The 22,064-nt window shown below is 39.8% G+C and overlaps 1 protein-coding gene across 5 annotated transcripts in view; it reads right to left on the bottom strand.

Moving 5' to 3' along the window:
- Positions 1-3,169: 3,169 nt before the first annotated feature.
- Positions 3,170-22,064, bottom strand: part of slc4a2a (solute carrier family 4 member 2a) — a 46,559-nt gene continuing 27,664 nt past the window's right edge. For 4 of the 5 annotated variants that reach the window (XM_017685998.2, XM_017685996.2, XM_017685997.2 and 1 more), the window contains exons 6-23: positions 20,984-21,213; positions 19,777-19,913; positions 18,341-18,521; positions 15,831-15,966; positions 15,536-15,737; positions 15,351-15,453; positions 14,304-14,488; positions 13,310-13,526; positions 13,014-13,217; positions 12,605-12,753; positions 12,310-12,504; positions 11,961-12,176; positions 11,743-11,832; positions 10,879-11,045; positions 8,060-8,313; positions 7,798-7,967; positions 7,375-7,548; positions 3,170-5,737 (exon numbers count right to left, since the gene is read on the bottom strand). In XM_017685998.2, the coding sequence (XP_017541487.1) occupies positions 5,657-5,737; positions 7,375-7,548; positions 7,798-7,967; positions 8,060-8,313; positions 10,879-11,045; positions 11,743-11,832; positions 11,961-12,176; positions 12,310-12,504; positions 12,605-12,753; positions 13,014-13,217; positions 13,310-13,526; positions 14,304-14,488; positions 15,351-15,453; positions 15,536-15,737; positions 15,831-15,966; positions 18,341-18,521; positions 19,777-19,913; positions 20,984-21,213 (3,091 nt within the window). In that variant the 3' untranslated portion in view covers positions 3,170-5,656. The remainder of the gene's footprint in view (positions 5,738-7,374; positions 7,549-7,797; positions 7,968-8,059; positions 8,314-10,878; positions 11,046-11,742; positions 11,833-11,960; positions 12,177-12,309; positions 12,505-12,604; positions 12,754-13,013; positions 13,218-13,309; positions 13,527-14,303; positions 14,489-15,350; positions 15,454-15,535; positions 15,738-15,830; positions 15,967-18,340; positions 18,522-19,776; positions 19,914-20,983; positions 21,214-22,064) is intronic. The other variant, XM_017685999.2, reaches the window with a different exon arrangement.

Genomic DNA, 22,064 nt, shown 5'->3' on the forward strand with positions numbered 1-22,064 from the left:
AAATATGCAGACGTGAAAATCAGTGCAGTTCCATTTTAAGTGGATAAATATGACCATGGTTCTCATTCACCAACCATTCCTTAGAAGAAATTTCTTTTTAAAGCACAGGCACGCAGTTTTCACATAGATTCTGATGTTCACCAGTGTTTTCTTTTTTGGGATTTGTTACTGGAGAGAACGGTCTACACACACTCAAGAGTAAAAAGGTGTGAAGAGTTGTGCAGTTTAAGAACACGGCATGAATCTGAAGTGGACTTTTCTCAAGAACAAATTTAAAACCTTTAGAAAGAAATTGGTGAATGAGGCCTATTGTCATTTGCTTAGTTCCTTGTTTTGCTGTCTCAAAGTTGCTGCACTAATTCTTGTAGCTTATCATAGTCTTGTTTATTACTGCTGTTGTTTCACATGAATAATTGGTTTATATTGCATAAGTAGCAGTAAAAGGGGTCTAATTGCCCCACCTGCACTGCCAGTTTCAGCCCTCTGAAACGCTGAATGACACTAATAGGTTAGAACGGGTCATCATTGTGGAGTGGTCATAGAATTCAGTTTTATTTATTTCGCTCTGTTTACAACAGACATTGTCCAGTTGCAACTACGCCCTGGTAACCTGGCACCCTGGTTTGTGTCAGATGTAAACAGGATGTGAATTATGAGTACATGGTGAGATGTTATAAGTGTAGGACAGGATTCCAGCTTCAAGAGATTGGTTTATGCAGGGGTCAGCAGGTCAAAAAGCTCATTACTAAACATGAGTGATACAAAGCATATTTTAGGGTTTTTACATAATTTGGATCCTCAGTTAAGTATTAAGCCTTTGATTCGTGAGCAGAACTGCATGTGACAGAGCAGGAAAGTTTAGGCTCGAAGGACAATCCACATCGGAAATCTATAGTCCAGTGATACACTGGTAGTGGAATTGTTGGTTGATGCTGATATACACTCACCGGCCACGTTATTAGGTACACCTGTTCAATTGTTTGTTAACACAAATAGCTAATCAGCCAATCACATGACTGCAACTCAGTGCATTGAGGCATGTAGAGGTGGTCAACACAACGTTCTGAAGTGTAAACCGAGCATCAGAACGGGGAAGAAAGGTGATTTAAGTGACTTTTAACATGGAAACTGCTGATCTCCTGGGATTTTCACGCACAACCATCTCTAGGGTTTACAGAGAATGGTCTGAAAAAGAGAAAATATCCATATTGGATGAAAATGCCTTGTTGATGTGAGAGGTCAGAGGAGAACGGGCAGACTGGTTCCAGATGATAGAAAGGCAACAGTAACTCAAATAACCAACCAAAATCTCTGAGGAATGTTTCCAACACCTTGTTGAAAGTATGCCACGAAGAATTAAGGCAGTCCTAGAGGCAAAAGGGGTCCAACCTTTTACTAGCAAGGTGTACCTAATAAAGTGACCGGCAAGTGTAGAAACATTCATAAAATCAAATAGGACTTTATCTACCTTGATTATCATTATGCAGTTTTTTTGGGGATTTGTAGATTGTTTCAAAAGGAGACATTTTAGCATATTAACCTAGCATCCTGCAAATGTTCTGTTCTTCCGGAATGCAGTAAATATCTTCAGTCAATAAATCATCTCATCAGTTTTCTGCCAGTACTGATGTGGTTCTGAAATCATTGTGCATCTTTACCATAGTCCATATATATATATATATATATATATATATATATATATATATATATATATATATACGTTGCAGTTGACTTGAATTAATCAGTTCAATACACAAGGATAAAATATTTGGACTCTTTTCATCCAAAAACAGCTGTCTAGATGTAGCTCGGATAGCCATGTTTAAGGCCTGTGCATTATACATACTATTTTTTCCACTCAAGATTTTATTGTCCTGGGACAGTCATTTCTGTCCCACTGCATTGTCTGTTTTTCAGTTTTTTAAAACTTTTTATTATTTTGTAGAGCTCAGCAAATTAAAAAATGAATTTTATACATTTTGTTTTGTATTTTCTTGCTGGCTGACAGATCTGCTCTATATAACCTGTACATTCTTGTTTATAACCTCTATAACCCTCTTCATGTCTATACCCCTCATATTTTTATATACTATACTTACTGTACATTGTAACATACATATTTATATTTCTGCTAAGCACTTCTGGATGGATGCAAACTGCATTTCGTTGCTTTGTACCTGCGACATACGCAATGACAAAGTTGAATTCTAATTCTAATTTGCTATGAGCTGTTCAGCCAGCAGGTGGCAGCAGGTTTCCTTGAAATGAGAGTTTCAGTTGAACTGTTAAACAGCAGTGTCACACTCACCATCCACTTTGTTAGAAACACCTGCCTTGCCCTTGTGACACATTGGAGCTCTTAAAGTGATCAGTTACAGACGATAGCTCATTTGTACCCCAGCGATTACTGGTAATTTTCTGACCTCAGGACCACTGTTGTCCAGATCCAGATATTATTTAGTGACACTAATATGGTAGCCCTGGAAGGTTGGTGTTCAGCACTGTTTGATAGATCCCCTACTTCCAACGCCCACCACACCTGGCAATTAACAAACGAACTGATTCAGGTCTGTATGAGCAGAAAAATCTCCAGGACCCAAGTTGTGCATCTCTGGCGCAGAGCATGACTGACACAAATTGTACAACAAAGGTTGAGCTAGTCTCTAACTTTACCCCCACAAGGTGAAGCTAAAAGGTACATGTTTCTAATAAAGTGGACAGTGAGCAGTGGTGGGCAATAAAGTAATTATTGTACTCAAGTACAATGCACATACTTTCATATGTGGCTTCAAATTTTTCTATTTTTTGAGTGTTTTATAACAGTCCAAGTTTTGACCATAACATAGTTTACTTCATTATGATGCTGTGAAATAAAAATACTAGGTTGTCCATAATGCCCAAAAGAATATGATGCACTTATAAATCACAATAAATCAAAGCACCCACAACATACACAGCTAAATACTTAAGTACATAGGTGGTCCTTTTTCACCAAGTGCATAAGGACAATTTAATAAAAGACCTTCAAAAACACATCCATCACAATATAGAACACCTAAAGATATTACATATGAGCTATAATAACTACAGTACCAGTACTAAAAAGAAACTGACTGCTTATTCTGGAAACAGTGTAAATGCATTAAAAGAATGGCACACACATAGAAAGGAATGTTGAATTGCTTTATTGTCTGCATTGTGTATACATACACACAGAGAAGTTAGTGGTAGTGATACTGACAGACTGCAGCAGTCTCTCAGCTCAACTCTCTCACATAATCCGTACAGGATCAGACAAGGTCACTTTTGCTTCACATTTGTGCGATCATCTTTCGTTTGGCGTCAAGCAAAAGCAACTACACACAGTTTCTTCCGGCACGTCTTAGTGATATTAAAAGGCACTACAACGTGAGCTCAGGTGGTTGTAACGCAAACACTTCAGGCAGTAACTGGGAAATACACAAGTTTATAATTTACAAAGTATTAAAAAAAAAATAAATCACAGATAATAAAAAAAAAAACTCATTTGGATCATCTGGAATGTGAGCAAGTCATTTTTCCATTTAAAAAAAAAAAAGACTGCATCTGTAATCATTAATCCACGTTCTTTTCGTTTACCACCCAACGAAAGGTTTTCAGAGAGTGAAATCAGAGAGACGAGATGAATTATAACACAGATAAGACAAAAATAAAACTTTGAAATGCATAGATGTTTTCAATTTCAGCTTTTTGCTGCTTCTTTAAACTGCTTTTATAGAAAAGCACAACACTACAGACTAAAATTCAGAGATCAGCATATCGAATGAATGACTTATTGCACAGATGTGACTTGTTAATAGCTGAACTCACTGAGGCCCATAATTAATTAAAATGCTGAAAGATCACCAATCTGCTGACTACCAGGGCTCACCCAACATTTCAGTTGGCCAATAATTCAACATTCAGCCAACATTGATGACTCGTGGTTTCATTGGTGTCGCCATAAACATCACCAGTAACGTGCCAATAAATAATAACACCATCATCAGGAAACGAGTTTAAATTACTAACAGCAATGTTTAAACCTGTTTAAATGTGGTAAACCTGAACACAAAACACCATCATGGTTAATGTTACAACATGCGAAATGTAGCCAAAACTAACCTTTAGTGTGAGAACGTTTTACACAAAAAAAAAGAAAAAAAAAAAAAACTTTCATGAAAAGAACTAATGAAAAACAAGAAAACCGCAAAGAATACTGCATAGCTCCACCACTAGTGCTACAATATATGTGACCAAGTTTCTTTTTGATTTTAAGTGTGATAATTGAGACGTACCAAGTGTATCAGTAAGCAGTAAGCACTGTATAACTACAACTGTAGAATAAAATAAAAATCTAAAATTGGTATTGGCATCTGCCACAAGTATTCAAATCAATCAGACCCTACAGACTCCTAAACAATCTCTAATAATTAACAGAAATTGCTCAGTAATCGGAATGATGTATGCCACAGTCCCCTTCAAAATATAATTATATCATTTGGACTGACTGGCAGTTCCCTTATCTTTCTCAGTTATACTCCTACAGACTATTAAAAACACTGCTACTATTGAAATGAATCAATTACACTATTCTTATTTTACATCCACTTATTTCAGTCTTAAGCATTCAGCTGTTAGGCCTCTTTGATGCTTTGCTTGTTAATTGTTTAATTTCAACAAAGCTGTGTGGTGTCAAAGTAGTAAAAACACTGCGACTGAAACAAACACACTGCCCACACCGACACTAGTAAAAGCCAACATTTGGACTTTCATGTTTAGTGATTAGCTGACTTCACTGTAGAGCACTACCACAGCTCTGTAACACACTGGTCTTTTAATACGTTAGGTTTTAAATATAAAGATAACCGTGTGTTGCAGTCAAAAGCTTTGCATATTTTTTCACGAGAGACATCATATATAGTCACGAAGAAACATCCAAGTTAAAATAATGAGTGCTTTTTATGTGTGGTACAAAAAAGGAGCGTCCTGAAAACAGCTCTGCTACTTTAATGTCTTTGAGATATTCATACAGTTGTTCAGTCTTCGCTGTTTCACCTTGATTTATGTGAGATGTAAAGGTAAAAGGCTAAAAAGGTAGACAGTAGCTAAGCATTTGTCATAAAGTGCTTCATGTGACATGAGCTACCTGGTGGTTTCACTTCCCACTTACAACACAAACATACAAAGCTCACACTGCACAGGGACACTAACCATCTTGAATAAAATGTTGGTTATAAGAAATATATTTCTGTAAGATCTATATGATCTATAAGATCCACTTGCAACAGACACTCAGGGAACCGTTAAATACAGATATAAATATAGCTCTTCCATCAAAAAAAAAACAAAAAAAAAAACGATAAAGACTAAGCTAAAAAACTACTCTTTAGGCATGAATCTCGTGCTCCTGGGAGCAGGACTGCAGTGACTGATTTGACCTGGCACAGCCTTTCGTGAGATGACTTGTCAGAATGTTGTTGTGCGTAATGTGCATTGCAAGTAAAAGATGTGACTGGAACTGTTCCACAGCCAGGATAATGTCTGTGATTCTACCAATTCAGTGAGAATGAAAATTTATCTTTGGACCCCTCTGGCAAAGAAGTGTGTCAGAGACCAGCAGGAGCCCTGGACAGGGTCACACAGGCATATGCATCTCCGAGTACTCGTCCTGTCCCTCCCTTACATCAAATTTGGGCTCTGCATCCTCGGCATCAAGCTGTGAGAAAAGCAAGCAAAATGTGGAATGTTATAAAATAATTCAAGAGGTCACAATGAGTGAGTTTACATGCACAATGGTCATGCAAACAGCATGATCTGATTTCTTAGATCGGAGTAAGGTCTAGAAATCCGATGAAGAGAGCTGGAATTTAGCCAAGTACTCAGATTTCTCAGTGCATGTAAACTCTTAGGTTTCTTTCGATTTTCTCAGTCTGCGCATGTCCGAAAACAGGCTGCGGCATCGGAAAAATGGGCAAGCAACACTGCCGCAAGATGAAACCAACTACATGCTCGATGTAATGAAGGTTTTAAATATTCTTCATCTTTTACATGATACATGTTCATATTTTCAGGTAAAGTGCTGCAACGTTAAAAAAAAAAGTTTTACATTATTAAAAGTTTACATTATGTCTTCTGTGAGTTTATTGGCTGGTTGCAAAGCAGAAATCTGATTAGTGCCTGACTCTCATAGACCTGGAGTTTCTCATTATCTGATTACTCAAGTGCATGTAAACATGTTGATCGGATTACTGACAAACTCACATACCACCGATTTTTTTGCCTGTGTTATTATGTCGCAAATATTTTTATCCCTAAAAAAGGAAATTCTGAAAAAGTACCACTGGTTTATGCAATTGTATGGTATGTAAAGAGAGTGGGGCACAATCTAACATGGGGTTAAATGTAGCACAGATTTTTAAATTTAGTTAAACAGGTTCAAATAAAACATGCTTCTAGCCACTTTGTCATTTTACCTTAGTCACATTATCAATGAAGTCTAATAGCTGTCTGACATACTTCAAGATTTATCATAAAAACTGCTTTTACATTCTAAATGTATTTGTTTTCATTATACGCTTTTCCAATTACAGAGTTGTGTCTTTAAGACACATAATTCACATGCATGTTATTTTATTCACCTTCTCAGTGGCTGTAATACAGCACAATTTTGAAGCATATAGAGTTATAGAGTGATATAGAGCGAGAGTTAGAAGTTTGAAAGTACGCCTTCCTCATGGAGGGATTAGTTATAACACAGTATTTCAACTAAACCTCCTAAAGTAACAATTTCCCCCATATACACTCAAATCAAATGTATTACAAATGTCATTACATTTTTTTTTATGTTTTTTAAATAAAATATTTTTGTTTCATGATGTTGATATTTGCTATGCTAATTTTTAGTAAAAAAAATGTATTTGCCAGTGATATTCACCAAAGGATTGCTTTGAATTTATTGTGTTTGCATCGATTTACCAGACTTTTCCTGTTACAACTAACCCCAACTACAGAATAAAAGTTTAAGTTACATTTTTACTCATCACTTTTGGCTGAATTGTTCACAGTGGTGCTCTAAACAAATGTTTGTGTTTGTAGCAGATGTGTACATTTATAAAAAAAAAAAAAAAAAAAATAATAATAATAATAATAATCTTGCTCAAACCTTTAACATTTAAAAAATGCCTGCTCTTTTTGGGATGTACACAAAAACAGCTTTATAAATCCCTGACTGTGTTTTTATTTTTTAAGTTAAACAAATATGCAACAGCACTTACAACACATCACAATGGCACTTTTACAGACCAAGTTTTATCTGCAAGTTACTCGAAGGCAGTGGACCAGAGGAAAACTCACACACTGCAACTCGCGATGGTTGAAGATCCGTGGGAGTAGGAACTTTCTGAGGGGCACAGTAAGGATGAGCAGGAAGGGAAAGGCTAACGAGGCCACAGTGGTCATAACGGCCCAGAGCACAGCCAGACACACCATTTGGACAACAGTGAAAAGGTGCATGCGTAGAGTACGCACCTGAAATAGACAGGTCAAAAGGTTAATGACGTGTGATGGAACATTGGCAAGGCCTAATTTATCAGTGCAAATCCTAGCCTGATCACTTTTAGCCCCACCCCTACAATTCATATCCTAGGCTAACCTAAACCACACACAAAGTAACAGCATCAAATCATCATTGCTGCTTTAACATGCAGGCATAACATGGTACTTATTTACTATGCGTGGACAGTGTGGTTTGGTAGCTGTGCCCTAAAGGTGACTGACCTTGCGCACGTAGGTGTGGTCCGGGTGGTATTTAGGAGGCATTAGCAGCAGCATCATGCGCTCCGTCAGCTGGATGCCATTGAGCGACATCACCCCCATGTACAAGAAAATGCCAAAAAGCACAGCGATGGGGATCTGCCTTAAAACGTCTCCAATCACAATAGAGAGACCTGTGGAGACACCAGGAAAGACACGATTATAGTGTTTAAAATATTCCCAAATATCCCCCCTTTCTCAGCACCAATACTATAAAGAAGCCTACCAACGAGAACTGCTACAAGAAGTCCAGTCACTCTCTGCTCCTTCACTTCTTGGATGCGGGGTTTATCACCAGGGGCAACAGCCTTGCTCATGACTGTGAGGGCATTGGTGTGGGTCACAGAACGCACTGTGGCAGCAGCCAACCATGGGAGGCCGAACAATGCTGACATCCCACCCACAGCTACAATGATCAGCAGGTCCAAATGAAAGCCAGAACCCTTTAACAACATCCTCTCTTTCTTACTTACAATCAGTCTGAGAGTGAGAGTGAGAGAGTGAGAGTGAGAGTGAGAGTGTGAGAGTGAGAGTGAGAGTGAGAGTGAGAGAGAGAGAGAGAGAGAGAGAGAGAGAGAGAGAGAGAGAGAGAGAGAGAGAGAGAGAGAGAGAGAGAGATTCACAGACTTACAAACATAGAACAGTACTTGACAGCACATCAGATACAGTGACAGAACTAAACGCCTTCTAAACTACTCAGAAGTGGTAATCAAAAGAAGCATATGAACACATTAGAGCAGAGTTTTCTGAACCCTCTGGGGATACAGTTTCTGAGTATCTGGGCTGAGTATCTATTCCTTCATGAACTGGATTGGATGTGTAGAGCCAACAAATAGCTGACACCATGCAAGAAACAGTGCTGTGATTGGTTCACATGCTTCCATTCGCTTCTAGACGCTCCTTCAGATCCCAAAAGCTAACAACAAGAAGGGAACCTGTGAATTTTTTCATGATCATTTCTTTCTTTAGTGAGGCAGCATTGAGGGTTAAAAAAGGTCTTAATTCTTTCAACTCCAACTCGTTTGTTAAAACATGATGCATCAATCTCCCAGCGTCCTGGTCCAAGCCTCTACTAGTTGAAGCCTAAACCAGCTCTTATGGCTTTGAGAGCTGTTTAAATTTTTTTTTCTTTTTAGGGGGCAGGGGTTGGATTTATCAATGAAATGAATCACTATGACAATGAAAGTGAAAGGTTTGGATCAGATTCATCCCAGCAATATAATTTCTTTTCACATATGTTGAATAGGTTTATCAGCACGAAATTACTTACATTGCCAGTCCTCACGTCAATGATCTGCATTGTAAACACATGCAGGGTTGTGCGGAGGTGTTGCTGCCATGTTTATTTGTGCTTTAGAATGTAACTGCCATGAAACAATTAGAAAATAACTTATTTGTATGATTCACTGTTTTGCTCTCGCTAATGCCACTCCCTCTCTTCATTCTCTCTGTAGCTTAATCAACCATCACTGCTTTCTCTCTCATTGAGCTGGAGAGGCCAGCTTTGAATAGTATACCACAAAGCTGGAGCCTAGTGAGCAAAACACCCCCCCACCCCAAAGCCATAGACAGCTACATCAATTTCTTACAGTTCTGGATATACGATCAGGCATAACATTACGACCACCTTCTTGTTTCTACACATCGTTCATTTCATCAGCTCCATTTACTAGAAAGGTGCACCTTGTAGTTCTACATTTACACATTGCAGTCCATCTGTTTCTCTGCATACTTTGTTACCCCCTTTTACCCTGTTCTTCAGTGGTCAGGACCCCCATGGAACCTCACAGAGCAGGTATGTGTTGTTGTGTTAGGGTGTGTCATGTTGGTACAAGTGGATCAGACACAGCAGTGCGGCTGAAGTGAGTGTCCACTCACTGTCCACTCACTGATTTTTAAAACTCCAGCAGCACTGCTGTGTCTGATCCACTTGTAGTAGCACAACACACAATAACACACCAGCACCACCACATCAGTGTTACTGCAGTGCTGAGAATGATCCACCACCCAAATAGTACCTGCTCTGTGAGGGTCCATGGGGGTCCTGACCACTGAAGAAAAGGGTGAAAGATGGCTAACAAATTATGTAGAGAAACAGATGGACTACATTCTGTAATTGTAGAACTACAAAGTGCTCCTATATAGTAAGTGGAGCTGATAAAATGGACAATGAGCATAGAAATAAGGAGTTGGTCATAATGTTATGCCTGATCTGTGTATGCTTAAACGGCAAATGTACAAATCCCTCTTATTCTGCCTTAAAGGAATCTAAAGCGACAACGTCCAACTCGTCACCAGCTGGTTTTCACAGTTCGCATGGCGAGTGAAGCAGATTTAGAGAAGGCATTGAATCTTGAGCTACTCCTACTCAATTTTCATTCTAAAGCTTTAGAAAGGTAGTTATAGACATGCTCTGTATTGAAAAGCTTTGTTATAAAATGTGAGTGTTCTTTGGCATCAAGGGGCATTTCTTAACAGTTCCGCTGGGACATGTCAATTTAATTTGAATTTGAACTTAAACAATGCCTTGGTGTGGAAAGTATTTCCCTTTCTTTTTCCTCATCGTTATTTTGCTGCTTCCCTTGCAATGAGAAAGAGGATGAAATGGCTGCAGTTGATAAGGTGAGCTACAATTTTTAAACGACTGAAGAAAAATGGTGTTTGGTCCCAGTGGGCTCGAACATTAGCTACCCAACCTTGCTAACACTAGTATCCACTGACAAAAGCCAAACTGGCCCTTTGCAGTTGCCCTTGATATAGGCTATGGGCCCACTGGCGCCAATCTTCGTTTTCCTTCCTTCCTTTAAGAATTGTAACTTACCATTATAAACTGCATCCATTTCCTCTTCTCTTTCTCATTGCAAGGAAAGCGGCACAATGACAATAGAGTAGTTTCTGGACTCTTGAACATCAAGGGACACCGTACTGCTGCACTGCTGCCTCAGCCAACACCCTGACATGACGTATCAGTAGGTCACATCTTAACAAGCAGATATGATTGAAGAGATCAAGGCACACATGAGATGGAATGGGATGGTTGCTCACGTGGTGATCTGTGTCTCCATGAAGATGAGGATGAAGACAAGCAAGGCAGGCAGAATGCTGGCAGCCATCATCCAGATGGGGAACTGGCCATCGGAGCCCAGTGGGTGGATCACCCAGCCACGTTTGTCTGGGCTGGTCACACTGAAGCCATCTGGCACACTCAGTTTCTGTGGAGAGAAAGGAGCAATGCTAGTAAAAACAGAGCATAATGAAGTAAGACATTAATTAAAGTTGGAGGGTGGATGTTGCTCTCTTGAACCTTAACTTCTCTCTGCCAACTATGACGCAAACAAGGGCTGAAAAAATAAGATTAGGTGATCCTTAAGTCCCACAATGGGGAAATTCAACCCATCCGTGCAGTGAAACTCCACGTGCACACTAATGAGCACGCACTAGGGGGCAGTGAGCACACTTGCCCAAGGTGGTGGGCAACCCTATCCACAAAACCCAGGGAGCAGTTGGGGGTTAGGTGCCTTGCTCAAGGGCACCTCAGTCATGTATTGCCAGCTCAGTGGATCAAACCTGCAACCTTCTGGTTGCCAGGCTGGTTCCCTAACCTCCAGCTCATGACTGCCCCCAAAAAACTGCCCCAAAATTTAGGAAACCATCTAATAGTGTGACTGCTATTAAAAAGAAATTATTTTATATGCATCAGACAAACACTGGATGTATTGTGCCATTTCCCAAAATCTGCATTATTGGGTCATATTTTCATATTAATAATGTAGGATATAATTAAAATTGCAACACTTGACATTTGACAGCAGCACATTGTGACTTTGATTGTTTGAAAAACAATTAATTGTTCAAACCTAATGTGAAATAATGTATGAAAATGTGTAATTGAGAGTAAAGGGTTTTCACCTGGGTGAAGGTGTCTTTTATGCTGTAATCCACCAAAACCATAATGAAGATTGCAATGGGAACTCCAAAATCTCCTATTACCCTACGGAGCTGATTCAGAGAAGAGATACATTTTTATAATATAATAACAATGTAATAGTTAGACTATTTTACTGCGTTTTCTCTGTATCTTATCCATTAAGTAAATTGAAGCATTTTTGAGACAACAAGCAGCTTACACTGCCAGGGAAGAAGGCACTGTTCTTGAATTTACGTAGATAGAAGGCAATGAAGAAGGTTCCTGACATGAGCACCAGAGACAGCAGAGCTGTGTTGGGCTGGTTCAGGACTTTTCCAGGTGTGTCCGCAGAGCTACTAAAATTGCTATGTAACTGCAGTGTAGTTTCATTTTCTGCTGTCCTGTTGCAGGGCCTGAGAGGGTGGTCCTTGAAGATCTGTGAGAGAGACAAGGGGAGTTTGAATGTCTGCAAACCTTGAGGCTATAGCTACTACTACTACTACTACTACTACTACTACTACTACTACTACTACTACTACTACTACTACTACTACTACGTCAATTTATACCTTGCCAAGCTTTGCAAAGGTCTCATAGATGAAGATGAGGGAGATGAGGAAGGAGAAGATCTCTTGGGTGAAGCGGGAAACAAAGCGTACCAGGAAGCTTCCCTCAAAAGCCACCATAAGCACTACGATGATGACCAGCCAAAACCCAATCCATACACGACCAGTGAGGTACTCCATTCCATAGGACTTGCAGAACTACCACAAATATATGATAATAGTGTGAAGATGTTTATGCAAAGGAAAGCTGTTAAAAGTGCAGGTGAATGGTTATATAAGAGCATGATAAGATACTCACAGAAAAGAATGCTTCTTCAAACACCAGTAGTGGCCCAGAGAAGCCAACCACAAGGAGTGGCTGAGCACCTAGCAGACAGAACACGATTCCCTGCATTGCAGTGGCGATGATAAGCTCAGAGACACCAATCAACCCTCCAGTCTTTTCACCTGCAAGGAGGAAGAAGTGCAAAAAGATTTTTCATTAAGTAGTGGTTCCTGGAGTACCCTGGCCTGGACATTTTAGAGCCTTTCCTGCTCTACCACACCCAATTCACTCAGGAAGGGCTTTGTAATAGCTGACTTGTTGGATCCAATGCATCAGAGCAGGGAAAACCAAAATATGCAGGGAAGTACCAGTGTTAGAAATCACAGTCAAACAATAAAAGCAATTATTTTTTTCAAAACATTCACATGTTAAACCAACTAACCCAAAAGTCCTCCAAAGGTGATTGCAGGAGAAAGGGCAGCGAAGTAAATGAATATGACAGCAGCCATGCACTGAGGGTTGAGGGCATCCTTAAAGTCACTGATGTATTTGGGGTAACGGTTCTGCGCATCCCGGATCATACCACCAAACATGCGGCCTGTTCTCCGAAGGGGATCATCTCGGGGTTTAAATGGGGGCAAAAGAGCTGGACAAAAGTGCAGGAAAAAATGTTTATCACCAGAAATGAGGAAAAAATTGTGTATATGAAAGTTTGCATCTGTGTCTTTGTTGTTGTACCTTCATCTTCAGGGCTCTTGGGCTCTTTGGCCTGTAGCTTGACCTCTTGCTCATGCCTCTTGCGCAGCATCTCTCTTTGGAAGCGAGCCACTGAGTGGAGTAGCTCGTCTCCACCCACTTCAGAGGGAGGGAGCACAATACTGCAGTCCAAGAAGCTGTTAATAGCCGTCAGCAAGTCCTGCCGCTCATCTGCCAGATACGCTGCCTCATGAAAGTGCTAATAGAAAAGAAGACACCGGGTCAGGTGGCATAATGGCAAATTAATTACAGTCAAGATGGAAGAAAAAGTGGTCTTATTGGACAAGATCATGTATTTGCCATGTGGAGGGATGGATATGTCCAAATGAGTCTAACTTGATTTAAGATACACTTCAAGCTTGTGATGCACTGTTACCATCAAGTAACAGTTTAAATAACACTGTGAAGCTAAATCCAGTGGATTGTCTAAGCTTACTTTTAACTTTTTAACTTCACTGCAACAGTTGTTCCAATTAAGAACACACAAGCACTTGAAGGTAAAGGCAATGTATTTCAACACTGCTTAAATATAAGTTTGAATAATCTGTGTTTACTTATTCCCAATAAGACATTTAAATGTATACCAAATTGCTTTATTTTAAATACATAAAAAAAATACCTAAACCCATTTTATTTGTTGAATGTATTTGTTGTATTTTAGTGTACTTAGTGGTACGTAACCTAAATTGAAATTGAAGTGGTACGTAACCTAAATTGAAATTTATAATATATTCCAAGTATAATAAGAGTTATGTCTACAAATTGCATCTACTTAAGTGCAACTTAAGTTAAAAACACACTCAAAAGCACAGCTAAATGCATTTCATCTATATTTAATCTAAAGTACAATAACAATTCAAACACACATAAGCGGTCATTAAAAAGTTAAATGTAAAATAAGTGTAACCTTGTGTACTTTTGGTTATTAAATAACCTTTTGAAGTAATGAACTTACACATTTTTCTTCAAAAGTTACCTTATCAGACATAAGAGTAGATATGGAGCGGCCAATCTGGTGGTAGTCCATGTTGGCAATAGGGGGACCCAAAAGGACAAAGAGGAAGCGCACTGGTATTGGCACCTCCAGAACCGACTCCAACAGAACTGCCTCCTGCAGCCGCACAAAGGCCATAGATGGCTGGTCCAGGAAATCCACACTGCCTGTGGTAAAAAAAAAATCATATTCCATTCATCTAGTATACAGTCACAAAAACACTGGCATTAAATTATTGAGTATCAGATTAAAATTTTACAAAGGGGAAAAATAAAAATAAAAGGTAAAGTGTATATAGTGCTGTATTAAATTACTACGACTAGAGCACAAAGACAAATGACAATCAACCAAATGAGGCATGACCTTTTTATATTAGCTGTGATTTTCTTTGTAAGTAGCAGTAGTGTTTCCTCACGAGCATACCTGTATATTATTCATTTAAATACGTCAACATCTGAACAGCAAAGATTATTAACCTTTGTGTGGTGTTTGGGTCTGTGGGACCCATTTTCAATGTTTACAAAAAGCAAAAATTATGCAATTTTTATTATTTCAACCCCAGATTTCTTGGCCTTTACTCATTTTCTGTGATGAACAGAAAACACCACATTTTTTAATCACGTCACACTGTTCACCCCTATACAGTTATATTACACGTGTGGTGTTGGGGTGAACCCAAGGGGAATAAAAGTGTGGAAGTGTCGTGTCTCTTCACCGTGTCCTCCTCCTACATGGCCTGCTGTTAGTGTGTGTGTGTGTGTGTGTGTGTGTGTGTGTGTGTGTGTGTGTGTGTGGACATGTACAACATGGACAGGCTGCTGCCTGGCTACAGCTAAATGAGAACTCTACTTGCCACTTGTGATATTTTAACATCTGGTATTTTTACATAAATTGTTAAGGCTGTATAACCAATACACCAATAATACAGTGGGTCCAAGAAACCCACTGAGCAACAAAAACATGAACACCACACAAGTGTTAAAAAAGTCCATCCCTAATTGATATGTTATGTAGTGGAAGCCAACTGACCCACAAGCACGACCGTGGCCTCTGCATTTTCTGGGATTTTTTCCAGAAGCTTGAGCTCATGCTTTGATTTAGACCTGTGCATGCCTGACATTGAAGTATCTTTCTGCAGAAACACAGACACCAGTTATATACACACAGATAAAAACAAAAGCAGTCTCTCTCAGTTAAACATGTGCATACAGCACTACCTGCAGTACTTCATTCTTCTCAATGTCGACGCGAGTTTGTGAGTCGGAGTCACCAGTTCCTGCTATAAGTGGATCTGTGGCAGAAGGTTCTGGAGGGGCGATGTGATTGTTGCTGTTGTGATGGACCATCAGAGAAGCCAGGCTGGCTGCTGAGATGTTTCTGTTGAACGAGCTGTGCTCCTTACCATCAGTTGGGTGGCTGACAGGAGAGAAGAAAGAAGATGCATTTCAGTCACACTTTACAGCACAAATGTGTAGGAACCGTTGTATGTATGGGGGGCTGGGTGTTAACCTGTGTTTGAGCAGCAGAGCTCGGAGCACATTGGCTCTATCTTCTGCTCTGATCTGGTCAGAGATGATCATCTGTTCCACCACTTGGTGAGCAATGCCAGGCAAGGTCCTCTGGTCTAGGTCCAATAGCACAGCACCTGCTCACAAACACAACTAATCTCAGTACCCACAATCAAATACTCAACAGGCATGTAAAATCTCTGACCTTACAATTCAAATAAATGATGATTCTTCAGGCAACTATTTAATGCATCATAAAATCTCAAATTTTGATTAAGAATGATTGTTAATATGGTGAACAGCTAAACAACTAGGAACTGTTTAGTCAGTGAACACAGACAACATACCAAAACAATTTTTTTTTAAATGAATGCATCTTTTACTGAATATTGCAAAACATAACTGTAAAAAAGTTGACAATATAAAAATGCTAAGAAAAACAAAAAGTAGTGGTCAGTAAATTCTGTTTAGCCTGTTTCAAACTGAAAACAGCACAAAAACTAACAGGTTTTTCCTTATGAACTTCATAGGATTTTTGTAAGTATACACCCTGTCAAAAATTTGCTGTGTAACATGTTCCAAAGACGGGATAAGGGCAGGATTACCACTGTGTTACACCAACCTTCCTTTTAACAAGACAAAAAAACTTTTTAATTAATTAATAATTTGATGAATCATTTGACATCTTCATTGTTGTATTTTGTGTTTCATGTTTCACGCTTTCAGTGGAAGACAGGTCTGGACTGCAGGCAGACACATCTAGCAGCCACACTCTGATTACATAGTAATTTAGCTGCAACACACAGAATGTGTTCAGCGTCCTCACAAATTTGCAACTTACTCATGAATAATGCCAACCCCAACCCCCTTTACATTTACATTAGTAACAATCTGGTCCTTTTCTTTATAAGTCTTAAGAACACTGTCCATTATTTATATAAGCATTCTGAAAGGTTGACTAGTTGGACAACAGTACATGTTACAGCTGTAAAATCAACCAATTTCAGACGAGCTCAAACCCAGAGAAGCTGCAGCATTTCTGGATATTGCTGACATACGGCACCTGCTCTGTATATTTCAGTCTTAACTTGCATTTGTGGATGCAGTGATAAACCGTGTTTATTTACGTTTTGTCATGGTTTTCCCGAGCCCACGTGGTGATATCCATCACAAGAAGCGCACCAGTTTTTAATGTAGTGCTGTCTGAAGGATTGAAAGTCACAGGCAGGCAGTCAGAGTTTTCAGCCTTGCTCTTTACACACAGAGATTTCTTTGGTTTCCCCTGAATCTTATACACTGCGCAGGGTGTTGGGAAACACCTAAAATCCTTACAATTGCTCACACTGTTGTCCTTACACTGCTGGATTTTTAGCTGCTACACTTTTTGGCAAGGGGCAAGCCTCGACCCATCCACGCTCATCAAGGCCTAGGCATTTCCTTGATGCTCCATTTATAACCAAGCATGACTGAATCACCCGTTTAAGATATTTTTTTTTAACATTTCATAACATTCCTAGTCTTAAAATGCCTGTCCCAAACTTTCTGAAATGTGTTGCAGGCATCAATTTTAGAATACATAAAATAAAATTACTGACTTTGTACTATGTTGTTTTTTTTTTATTTAAATACTGGTCAAAACAGGTTTACAAATCACTGATTTTTGTTGTTCAATTTGCATTTCATATATGATGTTCCAACTTTTTTGAACTGATATTTGTATTAAGATCAATCATGACACCCTGATGCATTTTTACTCATGCAATTTTAAGAGATACCATTTTATAGTCTACACCGATCAGGCATAACATTATGACTACCTGCTTGTTTCTACGCTCATTGTCCATTTTATCAGCTCCTTTTACAGACACAGCAGTGCTACTGGGGTTTTTAAACACCTCAGTGTCACTATTGCACTGAGAATAGTGCAACAACCAAAATTATCCAGCCAACAGCGTCCTGCGGGCAGCATCCTGTGACCACTGATGACGGACTAGAGGATGACCAACACAGACTGTGCAGTAGCAGATGAGCCATCGTCTCTGACTTTACACCTACAAGGTGGGCTGACAAGGTAGGACTGCCTAATAGAGTGGACAGTGAGTGGACACAGTGTTTAAAAACACCAGCAGCACTGCTGTGTCTGATTCACTCGTACCAGCACTTCACACAATAACACACCACAAGTCAGTGTTACTGCAGTGCTGAGAATTATCCACCATCCAAATAGTACCTGGTCTGTGAGGGTCCAAGAGTGTCCTGACCACTGAAGAACAGGGTAAAAGGGGGCTAACAAAGTAAGCAGAGAAACAGATGGACTACAGTCTGTAATTGTAGAACTACAAAGTGCATCTATATGTGCGGGGTGATAAAATGGACAATGAGCACAGAAACAAGGAGGTGGTCATAATGTTATGCCTGATATATCCAAAACTGAGAAACTGATGTAGCCGTCTATGGCTTTGGGTTCTGTGTGTGCATGTGTTGCCCACTTGGCTCCAGCCTTGTGCTTACCATGTGAGATGGTCCTGCGGAGCTCTAGCAGGCTGCGGAACGACAGTGAGGCAACATGAGGTTTGCCCCAGCGATCCGTCTCCTCCTCTACGTCTTCCTCAAACTTGATCCAACGAGCAGTTTCTCTCCACTGCATCTCCTGATTCTTATCCATCACCAGCTCGTTTAGCTCTACAAACACCTGAGAATCAACCCAGAAAGACAGTTTAACACACATAGTGCTGCCAAGTGACAGGATTGCTAATATACTAACAAATATGACAACTTATGTCGCTATATCTACCTTGCTTTTACTGTGCTGAAATATGAGTTATAGAATAAAGCCTGAAGGACTAAAAGCTGCTTGATAAAGAGGCATTTTCAGGATTCCAAATCACAATCTAGTTCATTAGAACTGGCAAATGCAACCCAAAACAGACAATATTTGCACACCCATGCATGTGGAAACCTCAGATCATGTGAAAGTTCATATTTTTGCTCTAACTAATCAAGTCCTCACATCCAGTCCACTTTGCATTGCAGGTATTAGTTAGACATCTCACAGTTAATAGTAAACCAACGGACATATGTATTATGCACAAATTTCTGGGTATGCTGACATGCTTTGTCTCATCAGCCAAATGAAGAGAATCTGATACTCTTACCAAATAAATCCTTACAACTGTAAAAGTTCCTTAATGTAGCGACAACATTAGACACAAAAACATGCTGAGAGTCAACTTGACACACGCACACAGACACTCAATTCATGATGTGAGGTTGGAAGCAAATCAAAAAAGGTGAACAAGCCTAAGCAAACAACTGGTCTACCAAACCACTCAGCCTTGTTTCAAGCAGCCGTACCTTGAGCTGCCGGGCCACTCGGACCCTGCTGTAGTCCGCAGCGCAAGGCCACGATCTCCTCTGATAAAAACAGCAGTCTGGGTAAGCCATCAGTCCCAGCAGGGGCCCTAACCCACTAACTGAGCATGATGACAATGCAGCTTAAATTTATTCTCCTGAACTCACCAGACGGCACCAGAACAGAAATACCAATACTAATCAAATACAGAATCCCGATAAAGGCAAAAGAATATTTGTCAAGTAAATGGACATACATGTCTAGCTTGTGATCAAATCTTGCAGGCTGGCAACATATATACCCACTACTGTGTAGACACCCCTTGATATGGGACAGGGAGATCGTTATTATTTAGGAGAGTGTTATTTTCTTTTTAACTCCTCTGTAAAATATATGACATTTTTAAAATCCTAGGTAAAAGCACAGTGCTGGGCATTAGTTTGCAGTCATGGCCCTGGAGTATTTTCGTGTTTCCCTTTCTCCAACACAGCTGATTTAACTAATTAATAAGCTCTTCTAACTGAAACTGTTCAACTATGCAGGGCAGCAGTACCACTGCTGCAGAGAAAAGGAGTAACCTCCAGAAGGGCCTCACCTCGTGTGGAGTTCTGTCCAGTTTGCGGCTGCGGCCGCTGGGTTCTTTGTGGTCCTTGCTGATGTGAACCACCTGACCTTTACTGCTCTTCCTGACCAGGTGACGTCGCACACCGGGGACATCTTCAAGTCGATGACCTGGGACAGTCAGACACAAACAAGAAAGAGAGAGTGCATTAAAAAAAAAAAAACATTAGAAGCATATCTACATAATGGCCAGTCTGCAAATTAAAACAATATTACATACCATAGGTCAGATATTGACTATAAAGTTGGAATTAGCTAGAATGGATACAGCATCCTCTGAATGTTCCTGCAACTGCCCTCACGGGACCGATCAACTGAGCTCACCAAACCTCTTGCCTCCGTCTCTAACCTCTGACGTTAGAACATACTTCATTATGTCTGCACAGTCAAAGTAAACTATTGTTTGGTCAGATTTAGAATTGGATGTGTGAATCTCTCTCTCACACACACACACACACACACACACACACACACACACACACACACACACACACACACACACACCCCAACAACAACAAAAGAGAAGTAGAAGTGTGTGTACAGTGGTCGTGGGCAGCTTTGGACGCTTATAAAATGCCCACATTCTTGAATCGCTGCCACAGATGGCCAGATAGAATGACTGAAAATGTGATTTATTCTAGAAGAGCGCAAGATTGTATTTCAAAACAACCCCTTATAAAAACGTGCAAAAGAGGTCAAGAGTCAACAAGGAAACATCAGTTAGATCCACATTTGAAACACACATAAAATGGTTGAGAAAACAAACAGCTCAGATGTGATCTTTCTGCTCTAAAGGCTAATGACTAAATACTTGAAATTTGTTTCTAAAGATAAGGAGAAACAATGAAGTTGATTTTAAATAGTTTACAGTAGACAACAGGTTCTTGGCATGTGTGTACTTCCTATAAGCCTTCTGGTAAAGCAGCTCCGTTAACTCTTCATAATGTTACTTGAAAGAATGCCAAGAATGTGCAAAGCTTTCTGAACACATACTTTGATTTTAACCCAAAATATAAATGTAATATAAAGTCTTTGTTTATTTTTCTTTGTCACTGCATTACCCCAGACACGCGTTTCATATTTTTGGTGCCTTCACCATATTTAAAATTTTTTTTAGAAATACACACGTCTAAACATCAGACTGGCCCTAAAAATTCACACTGACACACACAGACACTTACTCTTAATGCCATCTAGATCAACAGTGGCCAGCATCTGTGCCTCACTCTCGTCAGTGGGCACGTATTGGTAGCGAGAGAGCTCAGTGCCAGTCAGGTCTCCTGTGCGGCGGCGTTCCTGCAGGTCGTAGCTGCGACCTGGCTTGAAGCTGCCCTCAGGAGAGCTCAGTGGGAACACACAAGGCACAGAGGATCTCCTGCCATTGGCCTGCATAACCACGGAGTCTGCATCTCTACAGAGGTCAAAAGACCCAGTGATCAGTCTGTTTTTTAGTTCAGAACAAAATGCCTGAAAAGCATAAAATTCTAATACATAATTTCACAGCTTTTCCCAAACAACTGTTAAAAGGACACACACAGTGAAAATATTTTGCCTCAAAAGGTCATTTAAACAGCTGAAATGTTTGAAAGTGGACATCACAGCATGGAGTGGGCCTCTGAGTACCTTCATGTTGATCATTTGCCAACAATGGTCAGATATTTGCATTTTCAAAGAGTACAGCCATACAATTTAGGCAAGATACACTAGCCTGCTAATTTATACTGCTAATGTGACATCTTACATTCTTATGTTTTGCTTTGGCCTACTTTTACAAGCCACTATTTTACAGCGTATTTGAGGCTGGCTTATGATCAAATTTGACTGACCTCTCTAATAAATTTGGCTGCCAGTTACTTTAAACTGCTGCAGTAAAATCACTTCGTTTTTGATATTTGCACAGCAGTATACAGTCTGAGCTAATATCTTTTGCTTTTCTTGGACTATTTATGTGAAATAACAATATCAAATGAGTATTTCTTTATCATGTGCACAGAAGCCTGCTCCTTTTTCTTGGTTTTGAATGAGCTGTTTAAATGCTGGTTTATCCCATTAGAAGCACTGCGGCACTGCAACCAGTAAAGCAGAACATTTCCTTGACTTACAAGTGAAAATGACACAAGGGAGTATTTTCTACACGACATTGGTGACATGTTGTCTGCAGTAAACAGGCAAAAATAGATTTAGCAGCCATGCGTTCACATTTTATGTGGCTCTCTTTAAACGAAAGGCAGAAAGTTCAGACACAGTCGAAACACCAGAACT

The sequence above is a fragment of the Pygocentrus nattereri genome, chromosome 2, assembly GCF_015220715.1.
Source record: "Pygocentrus nattereri isolate fPygNat1 chromosome 2, fPygNat1.pri, whole genome shotgun sequence".
NCBI lineage: Eukaryota > Metazoa > Chordata > Actinopteri > Characiformes > Serrasalmidae > Pygocentrus > Pygocentrus nattereri.